Source organism: Protomyctophum parallelum, assembly GCF_964188405.1.
Source record: "Protomyctophum parallelum genome assembly, chromosome: 21".
Taxonomy (NCBI): domain Eukaryota; kingdom Metazoa; phylum Chordata; class Actinopteri; order Myctophiformes; family Myctophidae; genus Protomyctophum; species Protomyctophum parallelum.
Genome location: NC_139713.1, coordinates 33747388 through 33766791, shown reverse-complemented (window position 1 = coordinate 33766791; position 19404 = coordinate 33747388). Strand labels below are relative to the sequence as shown.

General features: G+C 41.8%; 1 protein-coding gene across 4 annotated transcripts in view; it reads left to right on the top strand.

Moving 5' to 3' along the window:
- The window catches only part of LOC310879167 (SH3 domain-binding protein 2-like), a 55573-nt gene that overhangs the window by 22517 nt on the left and 13652 nt on the right, over positions 1-19404 (top strand). For 3 of the 4 annotated variants that reach the window (XM_083793617.1, XM_083793615.1, XM_083793616.1), the window contains exons 5-14: positions 562-629; positions 2151-2236; positions 2350-2442; positions 2727-3098; positions 3971-4265; positions 7192-7300; positions 8578-8633; positions 8716-8788; positions 9128-9187; positions 10205-11143. In XM_083793617.1, the coding sequence (XP_083649743.1) occupies positions 562-629; positions 2151-2236; positions 2350-2442; positions 2727-3098; positions 3971-4265; positions 7192-7300; positions 8578-8633; positions 8716-8788; positions 9128-9187; positions 10205-10357 (1365 nt within the window). In that variant the 3' untranslated portion in view covers positions 10358-11143. Of the gene's footprint in view, positions 1-561; positions 630-2150; positions 2237-2349; positions 2443-2726; positions 3099-3970; positions 4266-7191; positions 7301-8577; positions 8634-8715; positions 8789-9127; positions 9188-10204; positions 11144-14393; positions 14524-19404 lie in introns of those variants that run through there. The other variant, XR_014570951.1, reaches the window with a different exon arrangement.

Sequence of the window (19404 nt, the reverse complement as noted above, 5' to 3'; positions counted from 1 at the left end):
TATTCATAATCAAAGATTTGCACACATTTTCACGATTTTCCAAAAATCGCAGATCTACAAGCGCTATAACAAAAATGCAATCCATTATTATTAATACAAGCTCATAGCACAGCACTCGGTGCCGTGTTATCAGCTTGTAGAGCTGCTATTTTTCAACAGCTAAAATTTAAAATAATATTTAAAGTGGTTAAAAGCTATAAGGCGACAACGATGCAGCATCAGGTCTAAATGGGTTCATTTGAATCCTGAAAAGTAACAATTTTGAACATATGAGGTTTCCACCCCGACATAGATGTTAAATAATGCATACAAACACATTTCTTTGTGTCCTTCATCCGCCTCATATTAGTGGGACTTGGGCTGCAAAACGCTTAAAACATAGCTTTACTTTTTGTGCTATTTTATCAAGAGTTGGTAATTTTGGAGATGATGATCGTTTTTGTTGCCGAAGTGCCCTTTGGCAAGGCACAGAACCATCTGCTGCTGAGTCATCATCGTACTGTGTACTGTACTGTGTACTGTGTGTGAGAACGTCAACCAATTGTCTAAGAATTCTTCCAGAAATGGATGCGATACCTACGGAGGGAGATCGACTACTACAACGACAGGAGAGATTCACACATCCCCAGGTAAGAGACACAACGTTACACAGAATTCAACACAATTTGAACCCAGTGTTGATTTCGTAGCTATCTTCAAATTGACAATGTGTGTAGGGCTGAAGTGGTTAATGTATTTTTTGTAATAATAATCAAAATCGAGTACCGGTACTAGTAACTAAAGTTTTCAAATAATTGTAGTGGCGTAAAAGTACAATATTTGCCTCTGAAATATAGTGGAGTAGAAGTAAAAGTACTGACCAATGACATACTCAAGTAAAGTACAAATACCTCAAAATTATACTTACAGTACTTAGTTACTTTCCACCACTGAATATAGCCTACATAACAACAATGATACAGATAATGTTTGATTTAATTTGATTTATTTAGACGTCATGGTTAATAGAAAATGTTACATGCTTCTCACAGAAACATCAAGGATAAAAACACAATAAAGTCAGTGGCTTATTTCCACTGTGGTCCCAATTGGTCTGAGACAAATAAAACATAACAACATAAAACAGGCTAATGCGATAAAAGATATATAACCCCCTTGAGGAATGTCTATAGTGTATATAGCTTAGTGTCTGGATTTATAGAACCGTGCAATAACAGAAATTAAACAATAACCACATTTTAATATTGTTGCTGGCTCTATTCTATTGCGTGTGATGTGTCCTTCAGCCTGCCTCATATTAGTGGGACATGGCACTTTGACTGCAAAACATGGCTCTCTTTTGTTTTAATCATACGTTCTTGCTGTATGAATCGAATTTATTTATTTGTATGTTTAAATCTGCTATTTTCAGAAAAAAGCCTTCCCCACAATGCCATAAAACAGAAAATACACTAATATAGAGCCCCGAGGGACAATTGGGGTGTCAGTGGTCCAGTAAAAGTGACCCCATGCATAGAAATGTTTGACCCAGTGTGGGAACATGACAGGCCAGATGCCATCACGTTAAGGTGGAGTTTATTGAGAAACACTGCCCCCTAGTGTTATAACCCACGCATGGATGCAATTTCAAAGTTTTCAGTTTCACATACATTTTCTCCCTCAATGGTGTAGTTTCCAGTGGTGATTTGCTGTGGATTCCTGCTAGCAGAGGTTGACACAAATTGGAATCCAAGAATTCAACTGCATTGCACTACTTTGCGGTGTACATTTGTAAAAGAAAAAAAACAACAACAAAGTGATATGCACGTAATTGTGTTACATTGAAAGTGACAGTTTAGAGTAGACAATACAGTGAAATGTAGGAAAAACACAAAAGGATATATCAAAAATAAATGAATGGTTAATAGTAGACATTATTAAACATCATAAACCTAAAACAAAACCTACATGAAACGGCATAAAATATAAATGTGAATATGGAGACATTTAGTACATTAAACAAATGTTATCCTGAGATTGAGAGTGGTCTGTTTTTTGTTACATTTGCACAGTCTCAGTGTTACAAATGGATACATTAACACTGCAGATTTAATAAGAAATAATATGTCCTGAATATTGTTTCCTAATCATCTCTCATCCTGTTGTCACAGTGACTCAGACTCTGATGCGGACAGTTTCTATGGTTCCATCGAGAGACCGATGGATATCAAACACTCTGTCCATAACGCATCAGATGGTAAGATCCGATTAACACACACACACGCATGCGCGCGCACGTATATGTATATTTAGGTGTACAGTACGTTGAACTGTATGTTTCTGACATTATGCATGGTCTCTTTACTTTAGATTACGTGGAGGATGAGGATGATGACGAAGAAGACTACCTAAAACCTGACGCAGACTTTTCTCCTGCCACAGACTGTTCACCATCATCCACAGGTACAATGTTGCACACACACGCACGCGACACACACACACACACACACACACACACACACACACACACAAATATGATAAGAGCTTCACACGGGTGTTTAAAAATAAAAATACTCATGTTGCTACATGTATAGCAACAACTAATGAGACATGGGTAGCTCCCGGATTGAAAGTTCTAACAACTTCTAGGTAATAAATGGTTACAACAACAGGTCTAAAGAATAAAAAAATAAACTGTTTTGGACATGCCCGACATGGCCGATGATGTCATGCTCTCCCCATAACAGGTAAAGCCGTGGCCCCTCCCCCATCGTACCACCCTCCCCCGGTCCCCAGCCTGCCCTTCCACAAGCTGCCGCCTCCTCCCGTCCCGGCCCCCAACCGGCCCGCCGCCGCCGCCAAAAAGTCCCCTCCCCCCGCCTTCCCCCCTCCCCGCTGCCTGCCAAAGGGCCCGCCCCCGCCTCCCCCTCCCCTCCAGAAGCTCAGCACGCCGCCTCCCCCCCCGCCTCCCCCCAACGGCAAGCGCAGGATGTCGTCGCTGCAAGAGCGCGGCGACCGGGGACCCCCTCCGTCGGCCGCTCTCCCCCTGCCCGCCACGCTGCCCTTCTGCAAGCAAGTGGAGAGCCGCTTGGCCATCAGCACACCAGCTCACAATCAAGGTGATTAAAACCCACTCTGACCATTCTAAAAATGTCTTCTGCATCCTGACAGTTTTCTGAAAAAGCTTATGTTTCTATGTCCGTCGTTCTTCGATTTTTCAAAAATAGCAGACCTACAAGCTCATAGATCTGCTATTTTTCAATAGCTAAACTATGACATGATGCTAACACCAAAAGGGGTTCCCGCCCAAAATGGGTTAATATTTTTATTTATTTTTTATTATTATTCTTTGTTTCCATTTCAGTATAGTTTTGATTCGTTACTCTTTTTTTAAAGGCTTAGTTTAAGTTTAGTTTTTGTGTTTGTTATTTATTATAACTTTAATCCATATTACAACAAAAAAACGAACACAAAAAGATTCAACGTAACAAAAATAGTAGATCTGATTCTACAAGCACGTCTACAAGCAAGGCCCCATATGCACCCTTATACCTAAACATATAGTAGACCTGATTCTACAAGCAAGGCCCTATATGCACCCTTATCCCATTCTGACCTGAGATCAGATTCATACGAGGTTTCCGCCGGACACACACTGGTCTGATGAACCCATTCTGACCTGAGATCAGATTCTAAAAATGTCAGTCGCTCTTCGATTTTTCAAAAATAGCAGACCTACAAGCTCGTATCGCGCCACTCGGTGGCGCGATATGAGCTTGTAGTTCTGCTATTTTTCAATAGCTAAAGCATGACATGATGCTGACACCAAAATGGGTGCCCGTTCAGAATGGTTTATACCTAAACATATTTTACTATTTAGAAAACCATTAAAAAAAAAACTGGTGGTTCAACTAGCCGATCTACTTCATGACACGTTGTGAGCTTGTACTGTAGATCGGCCATTTGAACTATTTTAAAATGTTTTTTCCAGGATACAATTCGACCATTGCAGGATTCTCTCCCGTCAGCGTTCGCCACGGGGCAGTCGGCTCTCCGGGGGGCATCAGGCTGGGCCCAGCGCTCCCACCGCCACCTCACTTTGTGGGGCTCAACCCGAGGTTTGGTGACCCCAGGTCTGGGGGGATGGAGCCTGTTCCACACGTCTCTCCCCTTCCACCCCCACCGTCTCACCTTCCCGTGACTCATCTTAAACCTCCCCCACCCACATCCAAACCACCAGTACCATCAGCCAAGCCCAGATTTGGAGGCACCACCCCAGGCCTACAGTAAGCTGGTGTCACATACAAACAGTCAATATACATAAATGTACTGTACAGGCCCAGATCTTTCACATTGGCCTGTTATAGTGCCACCAGGAGGCCAATTCTTGCAAAACACTGTATTATAGTTACTCCTACATATTTTGTCCAAAGCAAATCTTTACACATTAATTCTACAGTCAAGATGGATCTGTCTGATTTTTCATATTCCATCCTGAATGGCTAAGATTGGCTTCCAACGTTTGAAAATGCCCAGTTTTGAACAAAACAAGTTGGCACAGAACTGTTGCATTTTTTCGTTTTTTTTAATATGAAGTGGCAGGCAGACAAGTATTCAACACATAATATAATAGAACTATTAAAAAAGTTTTGGTAGGTGTAATCTTGAAAACCCCTAGGCTGTTTTGCTATAATGTTTATTGTATTATTTTTTGTGGCTTTCGCCTTTATTTTATATTTTTTATGGAGGGACAGACAGTAGGTTGACAGGAGAGAGACATGCAGTAAAGGCCGTCGGGATCGGGAGTCGAACCCGCGGCACACTGCCAGACTGGATTGCCAGCCAAGGTGCCTGGACCACTGAGCCATGGCCCAGGCCTGCTACAATGTTTTAAACATTATATTCGCTTATATATTCAACAAGCATACATGCTTACAAATACAAGAAGCCCTTATCTGATACAGCTGAGTCAGTCACCCGTCCCCCCTCCCGCATGGCGGGGGAGGGGTGTAACTGAGCCACTAGTGAGTGCCATGTGATACTGCAATGCATGATGGGTAGAGGATTCTGGTCAAACTGTAGCATATTTCTCCCAAACTAGCATCAACTATGTTACAGAAATATGATGGTTTTGTGTGTGTGTGTGTGTGTGTGTGTGTGTGTGTGTGTGTGTGTGTGTGTGTGTGTGTGTGTGTGTGTGTGTGTGTGTGTGTGTGTGTGTGTGTGTGTGTGTGTGTGTGTGTGTGTGTGTGTGTGTGTGTGTGTGTGTGTGTGTGTGTGTGTGTGTGTGTGTGTGTGTGTGTGTGTGTGTGTGTGTGAGACACCAACCGTCAATCGGACTGGTATGTGTGTGAGTGACTTCCTCCATGTCTGGCATGTACAACTCATACTTACCTGGCAGGGGAGACACCATGATCATGAAGGTGGTTCACCCAGGTTGAGGCTTGGCCATTGCACTCCGGTCGAGCTGATATACTTGCGAATTCCCCAAATGTGGGAATCTCGACTGCATAATTTGTGGTAGTGGGGGACTGCGTTCGCGCTCTCCCCTGATTTAACTGTGAAAAAGCAAATACTAATAGCATTGTTCATGAAACTATTAACTCAATAGATTAATGTTGAGCGTGTTTGTTATTTAAGACTTGTATAAGGTCTTATGATTAACTTTACATTTTATAAACTGTTCAAGAACATTAATTCAAGCTTTAAAATGTATTATTAGGGCGGCAGTGTCTCAAGGGTAGAGTGGCCGGTGGAATGGCCGGATGGGAACCATGAGGTTCAGATTTCCATCCCGGGCTCACCCAGAGTTTGTGCTGAAGTGTCCTTGAGCAAGAACCTAGCCTGAACCCCTAATTGCTGCCGATGTGCAGGTTGGTGCCTTGCATGGTTTCCTCTGCCATCGGTGTATGAATGGGTGAATGTAATTCACAATCTATGTAAAAGTGCTTTGGATAAAAGCGCTATATAAATTTACCATTTATTGTTTATAATAGCCATGTCATTGTTCAACCCTTGTTGCTTTAATCTTAAAACGGTTCATTATGCAGGTATTAACAGTTAAATATACATTTATTATTAGATTAACTATGATTTTTCATCTGCCTGGTGGAAACGATGCCTCGTAATAAATCATTTATCATGCGCTTATTGAAGTATTTAGCTTGGATCTTGCAACATTAACATTTCACTACTTCATGTAGGCCTCAAATCATGAACGCAGCATCTGATTGCCGTGAAACTTTGCACGCACGTTCCCACTAGGACCAACCTACATTTTTCAAATGGGGCTCACGGTGCAGTTATAACGGGCCGTTTCACGTTTTAGCCAACTGTGTTGAGTGCGACACGTTGTGAGCGTGTAGATCGGCTATTTTCGGTGCGGTTTAACCAAGCTTCTGGAGATGCGACCTATGGCATAGATTTCTACACAGAGGGCGACACGTTACTGCATTGAAGTTCAGGACTGTAAAGAAAAGTCAAATCTCTTGAACGCTGCCTTCTGGTATGGCATGGAAAAGGGGGCATTTCTAGTAAAACTAGTAAAAGCTGCATTCTTGGTCTGGAGAGGGCACTTTGTGCAGACGGGTAAAAGGGCATGGGCTTGAGCGCCTTTGATGTCTATGTGTGCCCGTACGTGCCCGAATCATTGTGTTCAAAATTCAAATTCAAAATGAGTCAGAATCGGTTGAAAATAATATCTTGTAATATATCTTGCCATTTCCGAATAGTAGCTCACATACGACAATATGTATCTGATGATCGCATACCACACTATGTATGCGGTATATAGCACCACATAGAACAGTGGTTGTATGTGGTGGACCCCTAGGGGTCCTTGCCCAGCTAAATGGACCCTTATTTGTCTGTAAGTAAGAAACAGGTTAATTCGGTTCCATTTGTACACTCTCAGTTAAATTAATAGTGATTTTACAATATACATGGGTCCCAGAGATAGAAATGCCATTAAATGATGGTCCGTAGCCTGATGCATGTCAAACTCGGGGTCCTTTCTCGTGTCCCATAAACATCTTATGGGGGTCCTTGGCATATATTTTCTAATGGGGGTCCGCAGGCTAATAAGTGTCAATTTGGGGGTCCTTGACATGAAAGAGATTGAGAACCACTGACCTACAATACACATCATAATATACAAGAATATGAATTATTATCACACACGGATAAATATATTAAATCATGAATTCTCTTCAGAAGGGCATCTGGCGACGGACAGAGCTTCCGTACGCTGGGGGACGAGGCGAAGACGAAACCCAAATCCAAGCGTGGCGGAGAGGAAGATTCCGATGACGACTATGAAAATGTAGGTAGCGCTACTGTAATATTGAGGTACCCTTCTATACTGGTGTTTTGTTTGTACAGTAAACTCCTAGGTGTTCACTGTTCAAAGTGTCCATGCATCCATTTGTACACTGAGAGTACAGCCTCAAAGAGCGCTGTGCTTTTCTGGGCAAAGAGGGGCCGATCCGACTAGCGGCGGAAGCCAACCAATGTATTGCTTATGTATTACTATTGTATCCCTATGGGGCTTTTGCTGATGTTCCCTGATTTTGCTTAGCATGCTGCTGCGACATAAAGAACATCTCCCAAAGCCGGCAAGGGCCAAATCCATTTGAGCCGCCCGACGTGTCGGTCCGTGGTCCGACGCGGCGGTCGCCAGGGCTCTTGGAAACGCCCCCCAGCCACTGTGTTGGTTTTACTGAGGTTAGGTTTAGGTATTGTTTTACTGAGATTAAGGGTAGGGTTAGGGTTAGGTTTAGGTATAGTTTTACTGAGGTTAAGGTTAGGGTTAGGGTTAGGTTTAGGTATAGTTTTACTGAGGTTAAGGGTAGAGTTGGGGTTAGGTTTAGGTATCGTTTTACTGAGGTTAAGGTTAAGGTTAGGGTTAGGTTTAGGTATAGTTTTACTGAGGTTAAGGTTAGGGTTAGGTTTAGGTATCGTTTTACTGAGATTAAGGTTAGGTTTAGGTATCGTTTTACTGAGGTTAAGGTTAGGGTTAGGGTTAGGTTTAGGTATAGTTTTACTGAGGTTAAGGTTAGGTTTAGGTATAGTTTTACTGAGGTTAAGGTTAGGGTTAGGTTTAGGTATAGTTTTACTGAGGTAAAAGTAAAACCATGGTCGTGTCAATCATTAGTAGGCTAATCACTCTGAGAAGTGCATGCGTGGATCGAGTTCCTTTTCCCCACAATGGGGTTTTTAACACGCAGTCTCTCTCTCTCTCTCTCTCTCTATCTCTCTCTCTCTCTCTCTCTCTCTCTCTCTCTCTCTCTCTCCACCCAGCATGCATGTGCGAGCTGCTGCGTAATGTCTAATAATAATAATAAACGCGGTGGTCGGTTGGTAAGTCCCACCGACCAGTCGGACGGTGGTCGGTTGGTAAGTCCCACCGCCGGACTTACCGACCGCCGCGTCGGTCGGCTCAAATGGATCTCGCCCTCCCTCCCCAAAGCGGAACCTTTAACTCCAAGTTTAACTGTATTCCATTTATTGCATTAAATAGAACAAGCTACTTTCACGTGAGTGTTTCTGTCTGAATTTGTTATCTTTTATTTATTTATATATGTATGTTTTTATCTGCAGGTTCACCTACCAGTATCTGTTTTCATCGACACAACTGACACTGGCGATGTGGAAATGTAAGACTTTATTTTATTAGCTAATAATAATAATAATATAATCCCTTGACTATGATGATGATAATGATGATGTCCTCTGCAGGTTGTTCCTAAAGTGTCCCAACACTCCGCGGGACGGGTTATATGCCATCAGGAAAGGCACTAAAACACCCAAGGTAATAGCTGATCTTCAAGCTTACACTGCATCACAGAGCGACATGTTGTGAGCTTGTAGATCTGCCATTTTCAGCGAATTAATTAATACCAGGAAAGCATCTGTTATTATTTATTTTATTTTAGCATAAAGAATGCAGATCTACAAGCTCCCAGCACATGACTTTGTCCCACGATGCATTTTTTTGAAAGATCTTGAAAGTAGAATTTTGAAAATGGGTGAGAACATTTGTAGAATGGGCATCAGGTCTTAATGGGTTCATTGTACTTTTGTATGATTTGCAAACAAACAAACAAACAAAAAACCTATAATGGGTATGTTTTCACTCTGTGTTTACCAGGTGTTGGTAGTCTGGGAAGAGAGTAAGGGTAAAGCCAGAAACTACAGGATGTTTGAGGAGGTAAGAAACAAAATCACTGACACTGTCTCCCTCTCCGACACTGTCTCCCTCTCAGCTTTCCTACCGTCTGTCTCTCTGACACTGTCTCCCTCTCAGCTTTCCTACCGTCTGTCTCTCTGACACTGTCTCCCTCTCAGCTTTCCTACCGTCTGTCTCCCCTACACTGTCTCCCTCTCGGCTTCCCTACTGTCTGTCTCCCCTACACTGTCTCCCTCTCAGCTTTCCCACCGTCTGTCTCCCCTACACTGTCTCCCTCTCGACTTCCCTACCGTCTGTCTCCCCTACACTGTCTCCCTCTCAGCTTTCCTACAGTCTGACCTTCCAACACTGACAGTTTTTGAAGGTTTCCACGATATACAGCAGCATGCTTAAAAAAAAGTTATAATTTGAATCAAAAATAGACGTTTTTCAGAAAACTGTGGTCAGGATTTAGACGGTGATTCTTGAATTGGCCTCAGGTCTTTCAGATGGGGCTCGGCGGCCAATTACATATTATTGGCGGGGTCCTTGAGAGTTTGAGAATCACTGACATAGAAAATGAGCGTCGCGCCTGTCACAGACAGAGCAAGTTCAGTCAGGAAACTCAGTGCAGTTGCTGCCGGCTGTTCATTGGGCCGCCTCAGCATCACATTGTCATTCTCATGATTCACTTCATCCAATCACAGACTCATTCCATCTTCATACTGGCTATTTAAACTGGAAGTTTGCACTACTCGTCCTGCTTGCTGCTGCACACTGATACTGCTGCACTGCTGTCTGCTTAAACCTTTGCTGCTCACCCTCCTCCACCCCAGCTACCACCTGTCGTTTTGGATCTGCTGTTTAGGTACGGGGGAGTCCCTATGGTTGAGACTGATGCGCTTGATCAGAGTACCTAAAAAGCAGAACCAATTAATCGCCAAACCATAATAAATATATTGCTAATTTTATATTGAATAATATTTCATCCATTGATGACTTGGCCTCAGTCCTACATGGGTTCATTGTTAATGACTACGTGTCTCTGGTGCCACACAGGAGGATACGGTGTTCCTGGACAGCGACGTCAAGTTCCCATCTCTGGATGTGCTGGTTGAACACTATTACAGCCACCCTCTGCCCAACCACGGCTCGCTCTGTTTACAACAACCGTACTTACCTTACATACCACCTTGTGTACAGCCTAGGTGACCCCCTCCAACCCCCACTGTAGAATGACTTACTTACTTATGCCTGACACCCTTACCAGGGCATATAGGCCGTCGACAAGGCGGCGGCCAGCTGCATTCACAGTCTCTCTGTGTCTGCCTGGACTGGAGATCCCGCCGACAGGAGTTTTTGGAGCCGGTCTCTGTCTCTCGTTCCTTGAAGGTTCCAAGTCAGAGCCTAAGTCTGGTGGTTATGTGACACTGGTAAGACACCGGCAAAACCATTCCACTTACAGAAACGACGACAAGGACACACTGTAGAATCTGAGAGTTTGCACTGTGTAACCAAATGGACCCCGTAGTACTACGGGTCCATTTGGTTACACTGTGTACGCTCTTACTAATGGTTCAAGTAAAATAAGCCAGTAACATATCTACAGGACTTGAAAACTGTTATTTGTGAAGGAACGAAACAAAACAAACTAACTTTTTGTATTTTTGTACATTTGCACGTCTAAGATAAACTGAGAGAAGGAACCAGCATTGAATCTATGATGAACACATTCCGCTTGTGAAAGAGGCAAGCCATAATAAGCCACTGCAAACACTTTACTCTTTGCTTTTTAGTTCATACCGCCCTTTTGACAAGTGTTGTTCAATGAAGAAATTTAAGAAGTGGCGGTATTTGACCACACTGAGGTGCTGTAACATCAAATTCATGACAATTACTGCCACATTACCGCCATGCCCATGCAATTGCTGACTATACTTCTAACTGAACTTGAAAGGCTATGCGTTATCTGACCACATGGGGGTGCTGTCGTGCCAAATGAAAGCAACATGAATGAAGTATTAGTGGGATGTATGAAGGATCAAACTGAAGAAGGAAGCACTTTAAAAGTACCTGGTTAAATAAGGGCGTCCTACATGTGACTGACGGAGCTCAAACAAACATGTATTGATGGAGGAAAGCAATTTACCAATACACGGCGGTGAAGTAAGGAATTTAACTTTAATGACCTTCTATGCAGAAACATAATTTAGGTGTGTGTGTGTGGTGTCCCGGACACAACATATTTGTGATGGGGGTCCACAGCTAAATACATATCAGTTTGGGGGTTCCAATAACTGTATGAAAACGCTCGAGAACCACTGGTTTAGATGTTAGAGGTGAAAGGTTTCTTTGTGGGAGTTATGAAGCTGAATTAGACCACTGACACTGACGGAAAGCTCAGCAATGAATTAACCAAACATTTCAGAATATTATGTTCTCGACATCTCAAGTGCTGCCTTTATAGACATGACGACTCCAGGCATTTCTTCAACAGTACTTGTTGACAAAGCTCCTATATGGACTCATTCATTAAAGGTGTAGTGAAAAGAAAAACCATATCCGTGGTCATCATAGGGGCATACCTAACGATCGATGCCAAGAAAATGGGCAAATTCTCATTTGTGAGTTTTTAGTCCATAAAAATATATATTTTAATTACTTCCTGAAAACGAAAACATGCTGCGTGATGACGTGTCGAGGCCCACGTCAATAAAAGCCAATAAAAAATGAAGCTCACCAGTTTGATTACCATGCTTCATTGTCCTCCGGCTCCAACACAGCTGGTTTTGATGAAAGAACTACTCCGTTTTTAATCTCGTTCAAGATTACATCCAAACAATGTATTACTCATTTTAAACGTAGGCCTAATCATCACGCTAAAATATGTATATAGGTTGTGTATAGGTTAGAAACAATTAAGACGCGCAAACGCGGAAAGCGAACGCAGCTCGTGTGTGTGTGTGTGTGTGTGTGTGTGCGTGTGCTACAGCTGCGCCCTGTGTGTGTGTGTGTGTGCTACAGCTGCGCCCTCTGGTGGCGGGCGGGTGGTGTAACAGCGGGACAGACACACACACAGACACACACACAGACATTCAGCCCTTGCTGTCATAGTAAGTGGCTCACTGCGTTCGCAATAATCCCCTGGATTTGCCCCACGTCTCTGTCACTTTGTTTACAAACGACACTGCACGTGAGAGTCAAAATAAAATGCCCAACATTTCCGTTTCACTGCACCTTTAATGACATTAATTTTCATTTATTTATATTTTTCTTTTAGGTTCTATGACCTCAATTACACCCACACGCCCTGAACTTTGAATGTGGATTTTCTGTCGTCTGGAGTTTTCTCTGTGTGTTCTGAAACCTTTTGAGCTGCATTGAAAACAGGCAAAATCCCTCAACAGTGACATCTGCTGGCAAATTCTTGTCATATGGGATTTGTGAAATCTTACCTCACAGTCCACAGGCAAATCAGATCACTTGTTTGAGCCAGAAAACCCCAGACCACAGAAATTCGACTGAATGTTAAAAGTTAAGGTTTTTTGGGTGCAATTTCTTTGTCACGATCCCTTTAAGAAAGCATGACAGACTGTGCCAAACTAGTAATTACTTTAACATCATGATTTCAATGTAATTTTATTTGTAATTAATTTATTTCTGTTTGTTTTTTAAGTGACTTTTAAAAACATTTATGTGATGTTGCTACATAAATAATCATTGGTTCCTTATGTTGTTTCTCATGTCCATGTGGCTAATTAATAAACAGTTTAAAGGATTATTATTTTTTATTGACCTTTAATTATCAAGGACACTTGTATAAAGAGAATAGCCTACTTTTCTAGATCTGTAGGTTTTCATATTTCATTGTTTAATTGAGGATATTTTCTCAAAGAATGGAAGAAATCTCACCCACATATAATACAGCATGAATATAAATAATATAGCTCTAACGGCTATATAACGGCTATAAATGGGAAATAGATTTCCCATTTATTGCACTTCAGAACTTTTCAGAACCGTAGTATTTCTGTAGGACAATATTATTGGCACTGTAATCTATCTATTTAACTTGAGTACATTTTGTGTATAGACGTAAATAAAAGTAAATATTCTGTAAATATATAAATATTTCCGTATAGTTATTTTGAGACCATGGTATATGAAATGATTGGACATTAAGGGAGTTATTTTCAGACGGGCAGTCCAATCATCATCAACCAAAATGACAATCACATTGATTCCTGGAAATCACCCCTAATGATGCTTCAGAAGGTCTCTGGATATCATGGATGTTGGCTATCATTTCATTTGGTGAAGCACGTTGTTGATTTAACCCATTCTGAACGGGCACCCATTTTGGTGTCAGCATCATGTTATGCTTTAGCTATTGAAAAATAGCAGATCTACAAGCTCGTATCGCGCCACCGAGTGGCGCGATACGAGCTTGTAGGTCTGCTATTTTTGAAAAATCGAAGACACTTTTAGAATCTGATCTCAGGTCAGAATGGGTTAATAATGAAACTGTCAGGATGTAATAGACATTTTTAGAATCTGATCTCAGGTCAGAATGGGTTAACCTCACTGTGTAACATTTTTATATACATTTGAATGTTGTCATATCTGTATGTTAGTGCACGTTAATACAGTATAATAATGTGTTTTGTGTCCCTGCTCTTCTATTGAGACATTTAGATGGTGTCAAAGGTCATGTCTCACCTAGACACAGGATCTGACACCAATTCTGACTATGGTCAAGATTCAATTCAATTAGTTCAATGGTAAAAGCTGCGACCCTTGAGCATGAAACCCCATTCAAATCCGGGGTAGACAAGAAAAGGTAAAAAGTGCTTCTTATACAAAAATACTATTTATTGGCTTCACCTGAAGCCCCCATCTGTAGCCTACATAACCTTAATGTCAGAAGTGCGACTGAATATGATGATGAGGGTTATGTTGATTATTAATTTTGGTTGTTGTTGGTTATTGTCTCCGCCAGGCCACATGGCTGAAGGCCAGAAACCATGTTTTTGCCCCTGTCCATCATGTGTGTCTGTGAGCAGCTAATATCTGGCACCTTCGGACCGCTCTGCGTGAAACTTTGCACGCACACTCATTTTGCCTCGACAAAAAGATTTGGTCCAAACCTCACCCGAATTGGTGCACCATTATCTCTGTAGTCATACAGAGATCTGTCAGATTGAATTGACTACTAATAATAATATCTGATCCTAACCTACACCTACAGGCATGCAAACAGCTCCGGGGTGAAAAAAGGTGACAAAGTGCACCCACCTCCACCCACCTCCACCCACCATGGACCACCGTCAGGTCCAGCGACGCCGGCCACCTTGCCAAGAAAGCTATGGCCTTCAACCGTGAGTAGCAGAAAAATGGTGCTAAAGACAAGGAGATATGTTAGTGTCAGTAAGCAGGCATCATGCAAGCAAAATAACTATAATACTGGTATGTTGGGTGACAAATGTTTTGTATTCTTGGTAATTAATCATTATTCCAATACCTTTGAAGCATCTGTGCCGATGAGTAGGCCAATACCAGTCTATTTCATGTATTTTGACATGTTTCAAGTAAGCATTGTGACAGGCCCCGTTGTCTTGGGATGTTGTGCTGTGAAACGGGCATGGTCTTATGACTAAACATCAGGCAGTTGAATTAAGTCATTTTATGTGAAGACATTCATTTGTCCAGTGTGTTACGATATTAAGAGAAATATAAAAATATTTCATTTTTGTTTTTACAATTGGTCTGATGGTCTCTAACTCATATAGTTTCCTTATCCCCCCCTCCCCCTCTCTCTTGATCACCCCTCCCACCATGGTCCAGACATGAGTGGAGGGCGGCTCCACTCTGCTCTCCACACTACTTTGGCCCAGTCCTACCACACTCTGACCTGAGATCAGATTCTAAAAATGTCTATTACATCATGACAGTTTCATTATTAACCCATTCTGACCTGAGATCAGATTCTAAAAGTGTCTTCGATTTTTCAAAAATAGCAGACCTACAAGCTCGTATCGCGCCACTCGGTGGCGCGATATGAGCTTGTAGATCTGCTATTTTTAAATAGCTAAAGCATAACATGATGCTGACACCAAAATGGGTGCCCGGTCAGAATGGGTTAACACGCGCAGACATCTGGCCGAGTAAGTTGATGGGGCAGAATATTAGGAGGTGATAATGAGAGAAGAATACTGTATAGAGCCTGGCCGACGCCAGATTTTTGAAATGTTTTGTCTAAAAATAGGGACGCCATGTTGAACGTTGTAAAAAGAAATGTAGACACATCGGCTACATAACTGAGGATACCGATGTCATAAAAAAGGTTAAATATTGCTGATAAATCGACTAAACCAATATATATCGGCAGGTCGATTTGTTATAGAGGGTGACATCATCATCATACCAGGACGTTTTGCGGGAATGCCTACTGAGTGGCAAAAAACTACTTTCTGGCCTTGACAGCCCATACATCCAAACAGAAAAGTCCTATTTGATTCCATTAAATTACTTTAAACAACATTAAATTCACTTTGCCACTCGATCTGCCATTCACTTTATGCATGCGCATACCCTCTATTGGAAATGATCGTGCGCTAAGAGAGGATTTGAGAGATGAGAGAAGTGACTTGCTTTGTGCCAATCAATGATATTAATAATCTGCTCATATCTTTCAGGACTTCCCAAGAGACCGTTTTAAGAGGACGAACTACACTGAAGCCTGATTTGCTTATACATGACATCAAAAAGGATGAAGGCACATACGAGTTTGGAGAGGTATAAGGAAAGCCAATTAATTTAGTTCACAATCAGACCAGGGTCATGCTGGGTTTCAAGTGGTTAAATGTCAATTGTCATAATGGAAACTATTATTCTCTCAAATTTTCCTTGTATGGTATACTCTCTCTTACCCCCTTCTGGGGTTCTGGTTGCTACACAGTATATAGCAACATAGTCTAGGAAAATTGGCCTCAGATCCTGTGCAGCAGGGGCGTGGCCCAGTGCGTTGCGTTTCAAATGAAATGCGAATCAAAAGACAGGGGCGGGTTCCACATGGAGTGGGCGCTACATCTAAATATTAAAGACGGAAGGGAAACAATTGCTCCTTGAGCGGTGGTGGCCTACTACAATTCAATTTGGAATTGGATTCCCTTCGGACTATTTTCATGGTATGCACAGTGCTTCAGACCGGAAAGGGGAGTGTCCGCTCAGATTCTGAGCAAGGTACTTCCCTCACAGGGATACGGTCTTTCTCGCCCGCCTAGTGGCGAAAAATAAAACTTCTGGGAACTCAGATTAATAGCAACATAACATTTCAGTCCTAAATGGGTTAAGGGGAAGGATTTACATATGCATGTACTGTAATATGTGTAAAGTAACAATGCAATTCAGGGGTGTTATTTAAGCTACCATATTTACAGGAGTGACCTGAGGTCTTTAAGCCCCTGCAGTTTGCATACCAGGCAGACATTTTGGTGTCTCCCTACTAGTAGATACTGTACGCCTAACAGCACCTACAGAATATCAAACTGGGTTTCCTTGAAATGAAGAATCAGGATCACTGTACCTAGACCACTACATTATAAGAACAAATACCGGTACTTATTGATAATTGATGTTGTGGAGGCCAGATGCACCAACATGGACAGGGGTAGTGGTTTTGTTCCCTCTGCTGGTTAAGTCTTTAACACTGTCAGGTATAGAGGTTCTATATGTGTCGATCTGTACAGATTTGTCTACAGTATATGGTGTGTGCATAATGTAAACAATACCTCAATAATAAATATGCTCTTATCTACTTTTGCTCAAAGTAGAGTGGGAGCGTGGTGAAAAATGAAACCACATTTCTTTGAGTTTTTTTTTAAATTAAAGATGAATACAATTCCAATTCACTCCAAAACAAAATCAGTGTCAAAGTCACTGTTCATCCTGTTCCACTAATAATCATTATAATCTTCAACACCTGAGGAATCATTATAATCTTCAACACCTGAGGAAGATGATGAGGACGAGGTGGACGAGGCAGATGATGGAGGGGAAAGGGGAGGTTCCTCTTCCTCTTCAGGCTCAGATTCCTCATCCTCATCATCATCTTTGGAGGTTAGCAAATACAGGAGGGAGACATTTTCATAGCCCACAATACCCATATTTCTAACACTTGTGCTGAGAATGTGCTCTTGATGATCCCAGGTGTAGTCATAAATCTCCATCTCATCAGAGGTCCCAGCTTGATAGAAGAGTCGCCCGTGAGTCTTCTTCCAATCAAATCCGGATTCTATTTGTTTGGAAACCTGGTGGAAGAAAGAAAAAACATGTTATCCTGGCATTTAATTGGCAAATGGTATAATCCCGGTATAATCTAAATTACAGTCAGGGTCCCACTATCATGACATTCCTGGAATATTTTGAAATTAGAAAAAACATTGTCCAGTCCTGGAAAAAGTTAGTAATTTATCAAAATGTGCTATTGTTTTTGGCTATTTATTTTGTTAATAGTATATCTGTTCCTTTGTCATGTGACACCAAACTGCAATCCAGAGGTGCAACCTAAGCAATTTAACTCATAGCTATAGTCCGGCAGTCAACAGGCTTCTTTTCTTTAACCTATTTAGCATGTAGGACGTCTAGAACCGCCATGTGTAATCTAACCGACTAGTCCAGATGACGTCTAGGGCCGTCATAGCGCTTTTGTTATTGATGTCAAACAAAAAATAAAAATATTTATTTTGGTTGGCCTATCCTTCTATTCGCGCTGCCGTTCACTTCCTTCTTTACGCCGCAGACAGAATGCCTCGTATCTCATAGCCTCGGAAACCCAGACGTTTTTATTTCCAGGGAGGACAAAAAAGGCAGGGAATGAGTCCACTTCAATTCGGCATAGAGTAGCACAAACGTCGATCACTCTGCTGATTTCTGATCGTCTGCGCCTTTGTTAAATTGACGCACACGCTCTCCTCTCTCTCTGTCGCTCTAATTAATTAGTCTCAAGTCGCGCAGCTGCGTCTAGATTCTCCTGGCGGATCCTGCCGGGAGCTGCCTATGCCATAGAATGCATAGGTGGACCCCAGGCTACGTACTGTATCTCATACTTAAGGGAGCTCTCCGTGGTTTTGACCAAACGCGCATACTTCTGTCTTCATTTCTGACTTCAGCAAGCCTCTCGTCCGGAATATTAACGCTTCTAGAGAGACTTTAGATGTCACATCGTAAGGTTAACATGCAACGTTATGTGTCCCAGTTTAAGTCTTGAATGGAAGGGGGGTGGGGGGGTCTTTCAGAGTAAAATCTGCCATATCTGCTCCTATTTTGAAAGAAATCCCGGCGCTCATTGTGTTTCAACTGCAAAATATGGTATACTGTATAGCCTTTTTTTATTGGCCTAAGAGAGAGTCTGACTCTATACATTCATGAATCCCCTTGCAGGCCGGCTGTCAGCACTGAGCAATTTTTTATAGGGGTTTGAATGTGACCATACGCATACCATTAACATCCTATATAAGGCAAAAATGTCAAAATTTCATGTCAAACTAGGGGGTTTTCACCCTAGTTTGACATGGCACATGCTACATTAAAGCAATTCTTCCTCAAAATACATATATCAATAATATGATCTATTACATCACATTACCCACACTGTACATTTGGGAATACCTGTGCGACAGCCCATACTTTCTGTGCTGCATGTCAAACTGGGGTCTTTCATACTTTTCAAATGGGGGTCTGTGGGCTAATAAGTGTACATTTTACAGTCCTTGCCATGAAAACATTTCCCTACCATGCATTTATACAAATATTTTCATGTTATAGTGCTGTTTTTATTCACACAAAAAAGACACAAATATATTATAATGAAGAGCAATTAAATATATTTATGGGGGGCAATAGTCCATACAACGGGTAAGGACTATGTATATTAATACAATAAACAAGCAAAAGGGCATTGCCTGACCATGGATCACACCAAAGGACCTGCAACATGACTGAGGAACACGTTCCACTTCAAATCATATTTATCCAACTGATTATTCATCTTAAAGGATAACCTCTCCAAAGCAGCCACAATACCAAGCTATCAATGGTATACTTATGATTGTACTGCAGCATTTTCTTGCAAAAGAAACTACAGTAGCCTACTAATTAGCCTACTTTTGTGCCCAACCTAACTTCCCAAGACCATCTGTAAACAATTCCCCGTTCCCCCCTATCAGTAATGTGATCTATTACAACACATTACCCACACT